The sequence below is a fragment of the Pempheris klunzingeri genome, chromosome 1 (assembly GCF_042242105.1).
Source record: "Pempheris klunzingeri isolate RE-2024b chromosome 1, fPemKlu1.hap1, whole genome shotgun sequence".
In the NCBI taxonomy this organism is placed as follows: Eukaryota; Metazoa; Chordata; class Actinopteri; order Acropomatiformes; family Pempheridae; genus Pempheris; species Pempheris klunzingeri.
The window spans coordinates 20,703,243-20,715,405 of record NC_092012.1 but is presented as its reverse complement, the minus strand read 5'-3'; the positions used below and the strand labels follow the sequence as shown (position 1 = coordinate 20,715,405).

The 12,163-nt window shown below is 43.8% G+C and overlaps 1 protein-coding gene across 1 annotated transcript in view; it reads right to left on the bottom strand.

Annotated features, from left to right (window-relative positions):
- The window catches only part of LOC139203484 (MAM domain-containing glycosylphosphatidylinositol anchor protein 1), a 170,314-nt gene extending 165,299 nt beyond the window's left edge, over positions 1 to 5,015 (bottom strand). Inside the window, exon 1 of the mRNA XM_070833253.1 lies at positions 4,934 to 5,015. Within this exon, the coding sequence (XP_070689354.1) occupies positions 4,934 to 5,000 (67 nt within the window). The 5' untranslated portion in view covers positions 5,001 to 5,015. The remainder of the gene's footprint in view (positions 1 to 4,933) is intronic.
- Positions 5,016 to 12,163: the final 7,148 nt, after the last annotated feature.

Genomic DNA, 12,163 nt, shown 5'->3' with positions numbered 1-12,163 from the left:
GACGTTGTCTACTTCCAAAACAATCTGAGGTAACCATTCAGTCCTACTGAGTGAGCATTAAAACAAGAAGTTGCTGTATTGTGTATTTGAATGTGCTCAACGTATGATCTTTTTAATATTGAGGCAGTCAGGGCTGCACTGCCACACACTGGACCTAATAACACGGGAAAAAATAGATGTAAGAAGAGATAGTTAGCACCATGAGCACAACATTTTTAGGAGAAGGGATGGGATCGGATAATGGAGACAGACACAGACAGGGACAGGGACAGGAGACAAAAGGGGGGGCAGGCACATACCATCAGTGATATATAATTATATAATAGATAACGTACGTCACCTATATGAACAATTTTTAATTGTGATGAATGAAAATCTGATATACATTAAAGATACATGACAACATTCATCAGCTCTCCCACCCTTTTCCATCTATCGATCTATCTATCTATCTATCTATCTATCTATCTATCTATCTATCTATCTATCTATCTATCTATCTATCTATCTATCTATCATTTGGACAGTTGGAAAAACAGTTTTGACACTACTAATCAAATTCCACATTACTGATACTGACATTACTGATCACATTCAGATGTTCAGATGGAGAATGTGCAATTTCTAAAGAAAAAAGGTGTGTGTGTGTGTGTGCGTGTGTGTCTTCTGACATGGGCTACTTTCGGTGACACATTTCAGACTAAAGATCTGTTAATTGGGGATGGCTTGTCCGATTGGGGACAAAAGCTGAGTCCCAAATTGGGAAAAAGCTGATCAAAAGTGACCTAAGTAACCATCTGTGAGTGTGCTGTGTGTGCGTGTATGGCTTCGTGTGCGCTGTGTGTGTATGGCTTCATGTGCGCTGTGTGTGTGAGCTGTGTGTGTGTGTGTGTGTGAGCTGTGTGTGTGTGTGTGTGTGTGTGTGCACCTGAGTACAGTGAAACAGAAAAATAAAGTAAAGAGGTAAAGAGTAGGAGGAGGATAGCAGGTGTCAGATTGTGGGAGGTAAAAGATTATCATCATCTCTTAGCTTAATGCTTCAGTCTCTTTCTATCACCATCTCCTGTCCCCTCTTCCTTTGCCTCAGAGCCACCAATAAATTATGGATGCATATTAGAAAAGGGCAATATTCAGCATCCAAAATAAGCTCAGCAGCAAGAGACATTAAAAGAGACACAAACAAAAAGTGCTGATGTGGGGAGAGGAAGAGTTAAAGTCATAGGGGAGCCAGTGGCCAGGCCATTCAGTGAAACCTGGAATGATCTCTTTCTAGGTCACCAGCTTCCAACCCATGTGCCATGGCAGGCTAATGTAGTGCAGTGAGTAAAGCTCCACATTAATACGATGCTCAAATGTTGAGTGCTAGTCTACACACACACACACACACACACACAGACTGCAAATAAAAAACTAGCAATGTATTCCAGGCCTTTCATTCTTCCTTGGGCAACATCTTCAAAGTGATGTTAAATTTGTGCGCAATGTAGGCATATTAAACTTTTTCACTTTCTGCATCTCTTGTAGTGCTTTGTTCTATGGCCAGTGGCAAGGCCTCGACTCTCCTGCTGCTGCGAGGGCCTTGCTCACATCTAAAAAAAACACTGTTAAGCAAAATCATTGATTTAAGTTCATTAAGTTTCCTGTTAACAAGCACATAATGAAGCATCATATTGCAGGCTAATGCAGTTTGGATTCCATCTACCAGCTAATGGTTTCGTGTGACTTTGTCAAGCAATCAATAATTTGGTGTCCCTGTGAACTTCGTTGCCTCACAGAGTGTGATGTGACGCAGCACCAGAAAGATGGAGAGACACTTTTCTGGTACACTTGGTCTCTATTGATGTCGTAACTGTTGAGCCCTTCAGATGAGGTGTCATATCCTGCGAGACCGTCTTGAAATTTTCTGAACCTCCCCTAATCCTTAAGTATGTGGAGAGTTGGCGCATGTGAATGACACATCGCGCTTGTAATGCCTGGGATTACAGTATATCCAGATTAAATGAAACTTGAAAATCACTATATATGGATGCAGGGATGTTTGTGTGTGGAGACGCATATAAAAAGCTTACCCCCCCCAAAAAAAACTGGTAAAGAGGAGAGGATTCTAAGATAGATAGATAGAGACTATAAAAGATATACAATACAATTAAATGGTCTTAATAAACACATGTAAGTAAAGCTTCATAAGAAAAAATATATGGTGAGCTGTTTTTCCTTTTTTCCTATGAAATACAACATCGCACTTCCCCGGCGCCCCTGTCTGTCCAATTGCTCTTTGACAGACAGGTGTTACCAGCTTTTCGACAGCCTATCAAAATTCTCAGAAGTACAATCAATACTCCACTGCTGCGAGAGAAACAGTGACTGATCCACAAGTCCCTGCTGAGCCAGCAAACTGTTGCAGAGGGAAGAAAAAAGTGTGCTTGACGTGCAAACACGTCCCACTTAGACACACAGGCTCACAACATGCATTTAGCACATGGGCTCACACTCACGTACAAGAGCACAAACACCTGCATGCACAGACTCGCAGGCGAGAGCTGACAAATACGCACGCATCCAAACACACCCCAGAGAAGGCTACAGTAAATGAACCTCACAGCCGTCCAAAGTGCCGACATCAATCAGGCACGCTTACACTGCTCGGCTCCCGACGGACAGTGAGTCGCATCTGTCTGCTAGAGCAAGTGCTAAACAATTCCAAAGTGAAGGAAACCATTTTATGCATATCTGCATATGCAGAGAGTGAGCGTGCCAGACTCACTGGCTCTCTTCCCGATTTTCCCGACTCGTGTTGTTTCATTGCAATCGTGCAAATAGTGAAACATTTTGTTCTCGCTGAACGACTCTTTTCGGTGATGATTTACCTACATCAAACAGTCGTTGCACAGGTACGCACAGCTGAGCACCACCACCGCACAAGTCACCTGGGAATGTGGGGCCTGTGAAAGCTGGCCAGCATGATTCCCAGAAAGCTTTGGGACATTTTCCTCCCTCGGCAAGGACTGAAGGGCAGCTGTTGCTCATAAGAAAAATAACTTAGAACTCCGGGAAAATAAAAACCATCATACAAAAAAAAAATAAATGTCACTGCAGCCTCCAGCACTGGCACTGACTGCATACCTTTCTGCTTCGACCCACTGCGTATTTGTGACAGAGCCCATGAGGCACAGATGCACGAATTCTTCATGACAATCAGTGTATCGCCCTGCAGAGAACCCAAAACTGTTTCATACAGAGTTATTATGACAAAAATAAACGAGGACAAGAATGCACAAGGGCAAACTGGAGATGTGAGCCTTCTGCAGGACGGTGTAACTAGATCAGAAAAGTCACTCCACCAAGAGAGAATTGATCGAAAAAAGAAAAAAAAAAGAGCACAGACTGATACAAGATGATTGCTGGTATTGAAAGTAAGTTCTGGATAACATGTACTTTTAAACTGTCATGTTCCAAAATATCTGATGTGTGTGTGCTGAAAATATTGAGTAAGGAACGTATCAGCGTGTGCATCAAAACAGATTTATGGAAAAACGCCTGTCTTTGTCAGAGCGGGTGGGGCCTACACCTGTAGGTAAAGAATGATCCCTGATAAGTTTATCATGCCACTGAAACTAAAGTAAAGTCTGTTTCATTGTAAGGCACTGTTTGACATTTCCTATAAAAAATAGACAGTGGAGAAAAAGAATGAACTTCTCGGGATCTCTTCCAGCACTGTCACGGTGCACAGACACTGCTCTGTCTCTGGCACAAAGATACCACAGATGTTTTAAAAGACAACAAAAGCTTTAGTGTTGTTTATTACGGCATCGGTAGAACGCTTCAAAACGTGTCAAGCAGCGGTCAAAACGGAATACACACACAGAACATGATGTAGGCTGTGAAAAGATCTGAAAACTGTCTCTGTGTGTTGGGTGTAATTTACACTACTACCGAGGCATACTGAGTGTTCAGGGGGTGTAGGCCTGATTACTTAGCATGGACCTCTACATGGGCCTATATGCTTCAGTAAATGACAGACTGTCAGCGTTTCTCAGAGCGACGGCAGGCTGCGGGATTGCTTATGACAACAGCACTCTATGACTAAACAGACCTTGTTCTCGATGGCTGCCACATGCCTTCAGACATCAAAATCAGCGTATCAAAGCTGACAGATCAGTTTGTGTGTTTGCCTTGCCCGAAGGGACGAGAGGATGCATATCTGGCCTGTAGCTGAAGGAGCTGAGCCTCTGTAGTACAGTGAGACAGTCTTATGAGGGAACAAATCTCTGCGTTATCCTCAAAAGCACAGTGTGACTGTTCTGTTTAACCTGACAAAGACGAGCCTGCTCTTGGAGAGCTGTGCCAGCTTTCTCCTCCTCTTCACACCTGTTGTGTGTGCGCATGTGTGTGTGTGTGTGTGTGAGACAGAGAGAGAGCAGAGACATGGTGACAAGTTAAATAGTGGCCAAACTATAACCTCCATTCAAGTAATAACCATAAACCTTAGACAATAACTTCAAGTTTGATCATACTTTGTGTCATAAAGCTCTAATCTGGAGGCCTAATGTGAATTTTTTTTGCCATAAAGATTTACATCAGCCTAAAAGTGGAATTAGACTGGATTTACAGTAGGTGGGTTTCCCCTCCACTAAGCTGCTGGATGTTTTCCCAGCCGCCTCCTGTGACTTCTAAGAAGTAATATCTCCTTTTAAAGTTAATTTGCTGTCGATCTCCCTGAAGCTGTTCTCGCAGTAGTTTAAACGCCAGTTATTACACCGTCTCCCATTAGCGACTCGCACTGAACCCCGGACGATACGCGGCTCTGAGAAGCCCTTAATTAAGGTTATGGGCCTAATAATGGAACAAATGAAGTTGGATGCTGCTGTGGAGCACTGACACAGGATGCGCCGAGCTACTAATAGGAACACATTTGTAAATCACACGTGCTTACCGTACACTCCTTGGCCCCAGGCAAGAGGACACACACTAGAAAATAACAAAATCCAGAAAAGCTCCATGTTCAGCTCAGCTCCGTCATAACCTGGGAGAGACGCACAGAATGAGAGGGGTGTAAACTGAGGCATGTGGGGGGGGGCAGCCTGATGTCTAAGTGACAAACAAGAGGCGACAGCTGAGTGATTGTTATCAGAAAGGAAGAAGATGTACTTTCAATTGTTTTTTTCTCTCTCCCCCATGTTCAACTACATCCCCTTCAGCCCCTTAAGCCGTGAAAATAATATTACAGAGCAATTTCGCCCCCGCCGCACAGCCCACATCGCTTCATTCAACTTGAAGGACGGGTAATTCAATCACAAATGATGGATTATAGAAAGTTTGCAGGCAGAGCTGTGTGTGTTAGAGAATTGGAGATTGACGGGATTGACTGCTGTTTAGCGTGACTAAACCTCCTCTCTGAGGCATGGGGGGGGGGCACTGGGGGAGGGGTGGGGGTGTGGGCAGGTGTAGCCTAGTCAGGACAGGAGAAAAGTGAGGATTAGACAGCAGAATTCACGCAGGATTAGCCACAACAAGTGGGGTTGTGCTCTTTAGAGCCCAACCCACACAAACAGGCGCACCGCACCGCCTGTGCTGCGGATCAATATGATTATTCCTCCGGTGTTTCTGCGGCGGCCACTTATTTCTCTGCACTAATCAAAACCTGTTGGGGAGAAAGGATGAAAAGCAGCTGGAGTGGCGGGCTAATGGAGCCTCCTCTGTGACTCCTCTGACCAAACGCGAGGATTTCCTCCGACATCTGTCCCCCACACATTTGTATAATGGCTCTCGGACTCGGCTGCGCTGACAGCTTACATTTTACAGCGCGCAGTGATCAAAGTTTGATGGTGGAGTTAATACCCAGCAGTGATGTCAGGGTGCGCTGCGTGGCACCTGCCTATACTGATATGTGGTCTGCTCAGTCCTTATAGTGCTTACATTAAGGAGAGATGGTGAACATGTAAAAAAAAATAAAATAAAATAAAAAAAAGGCGGAACGTGGAGCCAGAATCTGAACATCACCGGTGAGGCGCGTTGGGTGGAGTTGGAGCAAAGATGATCAGCTTTGATACTGATGTGATCAAATATCCTGCTTCAACGTGTTCACAAATACATGCGCGTTTCATTCTTTAAAATGCGCACAGATTAAGTCAGTAGATAGACAATATAAGCCTGAGGAAAATTCTAAAATATAGTCCCCGTGCCAGCAGGTTATCCCTGCGGCGTGTCTACCTTGTCTCCGAGGTGCCGTCCTTTGGGCCGGTCTGCTACCCAAAGCAGCGCGCACTCCTCCCGGCTGGCTGAGGAGGATTCCTCCGCTCTCCGTTCACTCGCCTTCCGCGCCTCTCCACAAAACGGGTTGAAAAGTTATATATCCTCCTCCAGTGGGCTTCCCGCTGTGCGCTTTGCAATTCCCGATAGAGCAGGTTGTAACTGAGAGTTCCCCGAGCCCCCAGACCTCTCAAATTGTCTCCTTGCTGTGTTAAACTTTTATTTTACGCACGGAGGCGCGGGCAGCGGAATCTCACCTCTGCTCGGTTCCGCAGCACAGTCCCTCCTCCCGAGGATAGAAATAAAACCACTTTCCCTTTGAAAAACTCAACAAGGGCTAGTTTGGTAGAATCCTGCCAGCCAACCTGTCTCCTCTTTTGAGGGTTATCTACTTTTTGAAGGCGTGGTTGAGATGGCTTTGCAGTCTCTGTGTGTGCCTGTGACCGGTGACAGCCTACTGAAGCCCCTCTAACACAATCATGCGCTCTGAAAATGAGCTCCTCTCCGCTCGTTCAATCAGCGCTGTGTCTGTGGACTCCAAGTGCTGCTGGCCAAGTGGAATATGTGCGCTGACTGAGAACGACCGCCCCTGTCTGTGAAGGGAGAGAGAGGGATGGAGGGAGGGGAAGGGGGAGGGACGGGAGGGAGGACAGAGGCTCACACATAGACGCGCTCACAGCTCCACACTGAACAGGTTGTCAAAAGAACAGCATTGCTCCCCTCTCTCTCTCCCTTTTCCCCCTCCCGGTCTCCCATTCACTCTGAAATAGGGTTTCGGCCCCTTTGGGTGTCACAGGACGCCTTCAAAAGCCGAAGGATGGAGGCTGCAGTGGTTTCTGTGTTTTTCCCTGTTGTTGACTCTTTGGTGGAGTTGGCCAGCTGCGGTGCCACCAATCGGCGGTGCCAATTAGGACTGAAAGGCGCTCCGAAAGTTTTTGGCCTAATGGAGGAGCCCTTAACACCACGACCCCTCCCCACGGACCAATTATTTATGACAGCAAAAATAGACCGACTGCTGAACAGCCCCCCCATACTCACTCTCTCTCTCTCCCTCACACAAACACACACACACACACACACACACACACACACACACTGATATCAGAAGCACTGACTCCCCCACTCTGTCTCCACTCAGTCATCAGTTTTGCTGGCGGGTTTTTACTTCCCAGTTTGGCCACGGGGTGGCGTGTTTCCGCTCATTACTACTATGGGGGTGCACGTGCGCATGTAAGGGGGTGTGTATAAGCCTATTTGTACTAAGTGTGTGTGTGTGTGTGTGTGTGTGTGTGTGTGTGTGTGTGTGTGTGTGTGTGTGTGTGGTAATGGGGTCTTAATGCCATGTAAAGGACCCTTGTATTTCTGGCCTCTCCACCAGAGATGCTGGTTTATCACAAAGCAGCAGGTCTGTGTGCAGCTGGATGGAGTGAAATAGACACTTCAAATATCAAACAGTGTGCTTATCAGAGGAGAGCAAGCAGTGTGTCACTGACAGACAAGTCATACTCAGTCCAGTGCCTTCAAGTATCGACTGCAACAGCTATAGGTTATTTCCCCTGTTTCTCATACTGACAGTACAACTTTGACTAAAAAGACGTTTGTGATTGTTATGTAACTTGGACTAAACATATTCATTCATTGTTGGTTTATTTATTCATCCCGGCCATTTCAGAACAAAACAACTTTGTTTTCTCTCAGGAGTCGTGCGAGAAGTGCGAGCGATGAGAAGAAAAAGCACAGTAAAAACAATGACACTGCACTCATCAGTGTCATCATCAGCTTTAGACACAGATGCATGCAAGCCTATAAATGTAGAATGTGAGACCTTACGTAGACAGACAGACGTTTAAAATGTCCACTCTTCTGTTATTCCAAGGCTCTTTTATTATGTGGCTGGCTCCCCCTGTTCACATATTTCTGTGCGACAAAGAAATAAATCCACATTTTAACCTTGACAATCTATTGCAGATGAATATCTGTTTTGTAAATGTTTAGTCTGGCGCAGAGAGTGGGTGGATTTAGCTGTTTCAGGTTAATATGTGTGTTGGAAAGTTCATGTTGTATATTACTAAATATCATGTGGTTGTGGCCCATTTACAGCAAAATCTCAGCACAAAATGAAACATTAATATCCCACAGACCGCTTTCCTCTTCGGGCATATTAACTTGTCATTGTTTTGTCTTGTGTTGGTGTATTTTTGTGTCATCAAATAAAAGAAAGGTGTGAGCTGGGATGTATGTGTTCTTTCTAATTTAACGTCTGAAGTTCTGTATTACTCATCATCACCTACAGTCACAGTCTGTTTGTCCTTATGAGCAACTGATTCATTTCATGGAATTTAGTCTGTCACTGACACTCACACACACAGTAACATGCAGGTTGCCCATACACACCCTTGTACAGTCGCCTCCCCAGGTGCAGCTGCAGGTTTTGTGCTTTGCTCAGAGGCACTGCAGCAGCTAAGGAAGTGTTTCTCCGTTTAGCTGCCAGCATTTCACCTGAGTTGTCTGGGATTAGAACTAACAACCCTCCAGTTTACTGCCCATCTGTCAATTCTGCAGGACGTCCAAGCAATGTTACATTTCTAAGTAAATAACTCTGCTGAGTGAGGCCATGTTAATCAGTCCCACGTGACTGACTAACACTTGAAACACATTTACTAGAATAAAACATTTTCAAGTTTCTATAGTCCTGTAAAAACATCACCTGTGTGATGACAGCATCCTGAAAATGGGATGTTTACGGCACCAAAAGAGCTGACATTGCTGAAATTGTTCCTCATTCTTGTAATTATAACTGCAAATAAGTAAAGTATTTCAACTAAACTGCGATGTCATTTAGCTGAACAATCAGTGGGACCAAAGTTTGTGGAGGGACAAACTTTTAATGCAGATTACTGTGAGCTTAACATGGAGGTAACATTTGCACACTTCAATCATTTCTGGGCAACAACGAGCAGTAAATGTTCAGGGAGTTTCATCTGATGTTTCTAAACGGAATCAAGACGCTCAGCAATTACTTAGCTCTCTCGGTCCAAATGAATCTTTCATTCAGAGCAAACAAAATCATGGGATCTGGCTCAAGAATCTGTCTCTTTCCTTCCTTCCTTTCCTTTTTGCCCCTCGTCTTGGGCTACGGCCAGCAGTCCTGGCATGTCTTGCTGAGAGCGCACCATTGCTGCTTAAGGCAATGAATCTCCAAAGACAACATGTTGTAGGAACAACCTTGGGTGGCAGCCACACACACACACACACCCACTCACACACACACACATCCCACCACATGAGACTATGTTTTTTCAAATAATTGCAGAAGGCTTCTGAGAGGAGCAATAATTGCTGTGGATGTAGAGTGCCAACAAAGAAGTGAGCACAGACAGCAACAAAACACTCCACTTGCCAGATTCTCTGCTTTGACTCCACTGCACACACAGATGGGCTTTTCACCTTTTAGTAACCTGCTGGAGCTGCATGGTCACTACAAGGTAAACATCATCCCTACATGTGTTACAGTTGTAGATGCAACACAAGGTGCTTTGTTGTCTGCGCACAAGCTGGTGGGACCTACGGCTTTCTATTGTAGGGAGCTTATGTGTGAGCTTTAGAGGAAGATTTTAAATTGTAACGTTTTATTTTGTTCTGATCATTTCACAGTAACTTATGTTGTGTTAAAGGTGCCCCATGGAGCCTCCTTGTAAACAAACAGCTTTATTCACTTAAGAGAATTGTGTTTATCCTTGAGCTCTAACAAACGTGTTGAATGCATTTGCTTCCTCACTAAACATTAAAAAAAACATTTTTTTAAGTATAAACCCTTGTTTCCATCCATGTGTACCATAGCTGGTCTTCTTCTTTGCTGCCTTTGCTGGCACATTGCTCTGGTTCTTGGTTTCACCTGTTGATCAGTGCAACAGTGTGTGAGGAACATTTATCGCTCTCCAAAGCGCTACTAAGGGGCAAAAACTACAGAGACAACAGATGTTTCGGTTTTGAAAATTCTACATGATCTTCCATGACATTATACACTGTTGCCCATAAAGTTGGAATAATTGTTCAATACCCCCAATTTTGTTAAAGCCTGAATACACAGTTTGCAAAGGTTAATCTTGGTTTAAGTTTCACTGTTATATGTTATATACACTTTATTTATCAAGAATAAATCACATTGTCACAATCATTTCATGAGAAGAGGTAAAAAACATTTTATTCCAACTTTATGGGCAACAGTGTATATATTATTATATTATATTATAGTAATATTTCACAAGAAAATTCATTGGTTGGTTGTATCAGAACACCAAAGGTCTATACAGCAGTGTAGTTGTCTTGCAGACTAAACTTGCAGAAAGTGGAGATATATCAGGTGAGTTCATTTATAGGTGGCCAGCCAATGAAATAGAACTGTACACTACCAAACACACACAGTCGCAAAACTAAGGTAGTAATAACATAAGTGCTACTTTAGAGAATACAAAAAAAAACCCAGATGTAACAATTAACTTTACAGCCTGGTCATTTATACTGAAGAACGACAAAACTAAAGACTATGGAAATGACATAAAGAAATATTTGATAAGATATAAGATATAAATATAAGAGCACTGGTATAACTCAAACCTGGGTTGCTATGATATCCCCATTAAGATTCAAAATCACTTTTACGAGGGAGTTCTGGCCAAGACATCATGAACAAAATTCCTACAATTAACATCTCAAGATAAGTAAAACTCCCTATTGATGTCTTTAAATGGGCAATGTCTAGCCCAGACTTATTTGTGCAGCCCATCAGAAAGCTGCATAATTTAATGTGATCTGAGGTGCATAGTTAAAAAAAAATCCGGTACCATGCTCTGTAATTGATGTTCCCATCAGTGTAATTCAATCAGAACTCAAAGTGCTGTATATCAGTACCAAGCACTTCCCCACATAGAAACAGCTAAATGGACAGAAAAGATACACTTGAGACTGCCGATAATTTCATTTCATGTGTGTGTGTGTGTGTGTGTGGGCAAAAGAAGAGCAGTATAACCCTGTTTAAGAGAGATGCGATAACAGACATCTCAAGTTGACAACTTAACACATCAATACACAGACAAGGAAAGAAAGTGGACGATGCAAAGGGCTGAGAGGATCCTGAATCCCTGAGAGAGATTAAAGACTGACAAGAGAGACAAAGGGAGTCCAATAGCTGCAGCAGGGTTCTTCCTCCTAAATACACCAAGCAAAGACTATGCACTGTTATTCTACTTGTGTTGCCACAAGATGAGTAACTCTATTTTGGTATAAAGGAAATTTGCAACACATTTTTCAGACCATCAGAATAGTTCCAACCCTATCCATTACAAGCTGTGTAAGTAAGGTTAGAGGGTACAGCCTGCGCTCAACTCAGGTGATCATTTTGGATCCCACTGGACACAAAAGGCTGATTGACCACAATCTGCATGGGTTCAAGGGGAAAAAGCAAACTACACATGCATGTCCACAAGACAGAGGCGAGGAAGCAGGCGTTCCCGAAGTGTTTAGAAGACAAAACTGTACCCCAGAACAGGTAGCAGCCACTACTGCAGGGAAGTGACAACTCCCAGGGTGAGACATGGGTGAGACTGAGGTAGGAGGGGTGAAAGACCACCCTTGACCGCAGGTCATCATCTCATTTATTATGCTGCTGTCTCAGCCACCGACAGAAAACAGATACCAGGTTACGGCACAGTGGCCATTTTTTCTGCTGCTATCTTATGAATATTTTTGCATTTCTCCCGTTATCACTGACTTTTCCTTATTAAAGTTCTCCACAAAGGAGAGTGTGCAAGCACATAAAGCTCCTCAGATGGTAACACCTGTTCTCATAGAACAAGTGTTATGTATATGCATATATTTAATTTTGTGCATTCTTTGCAAATGCCACATTATATTC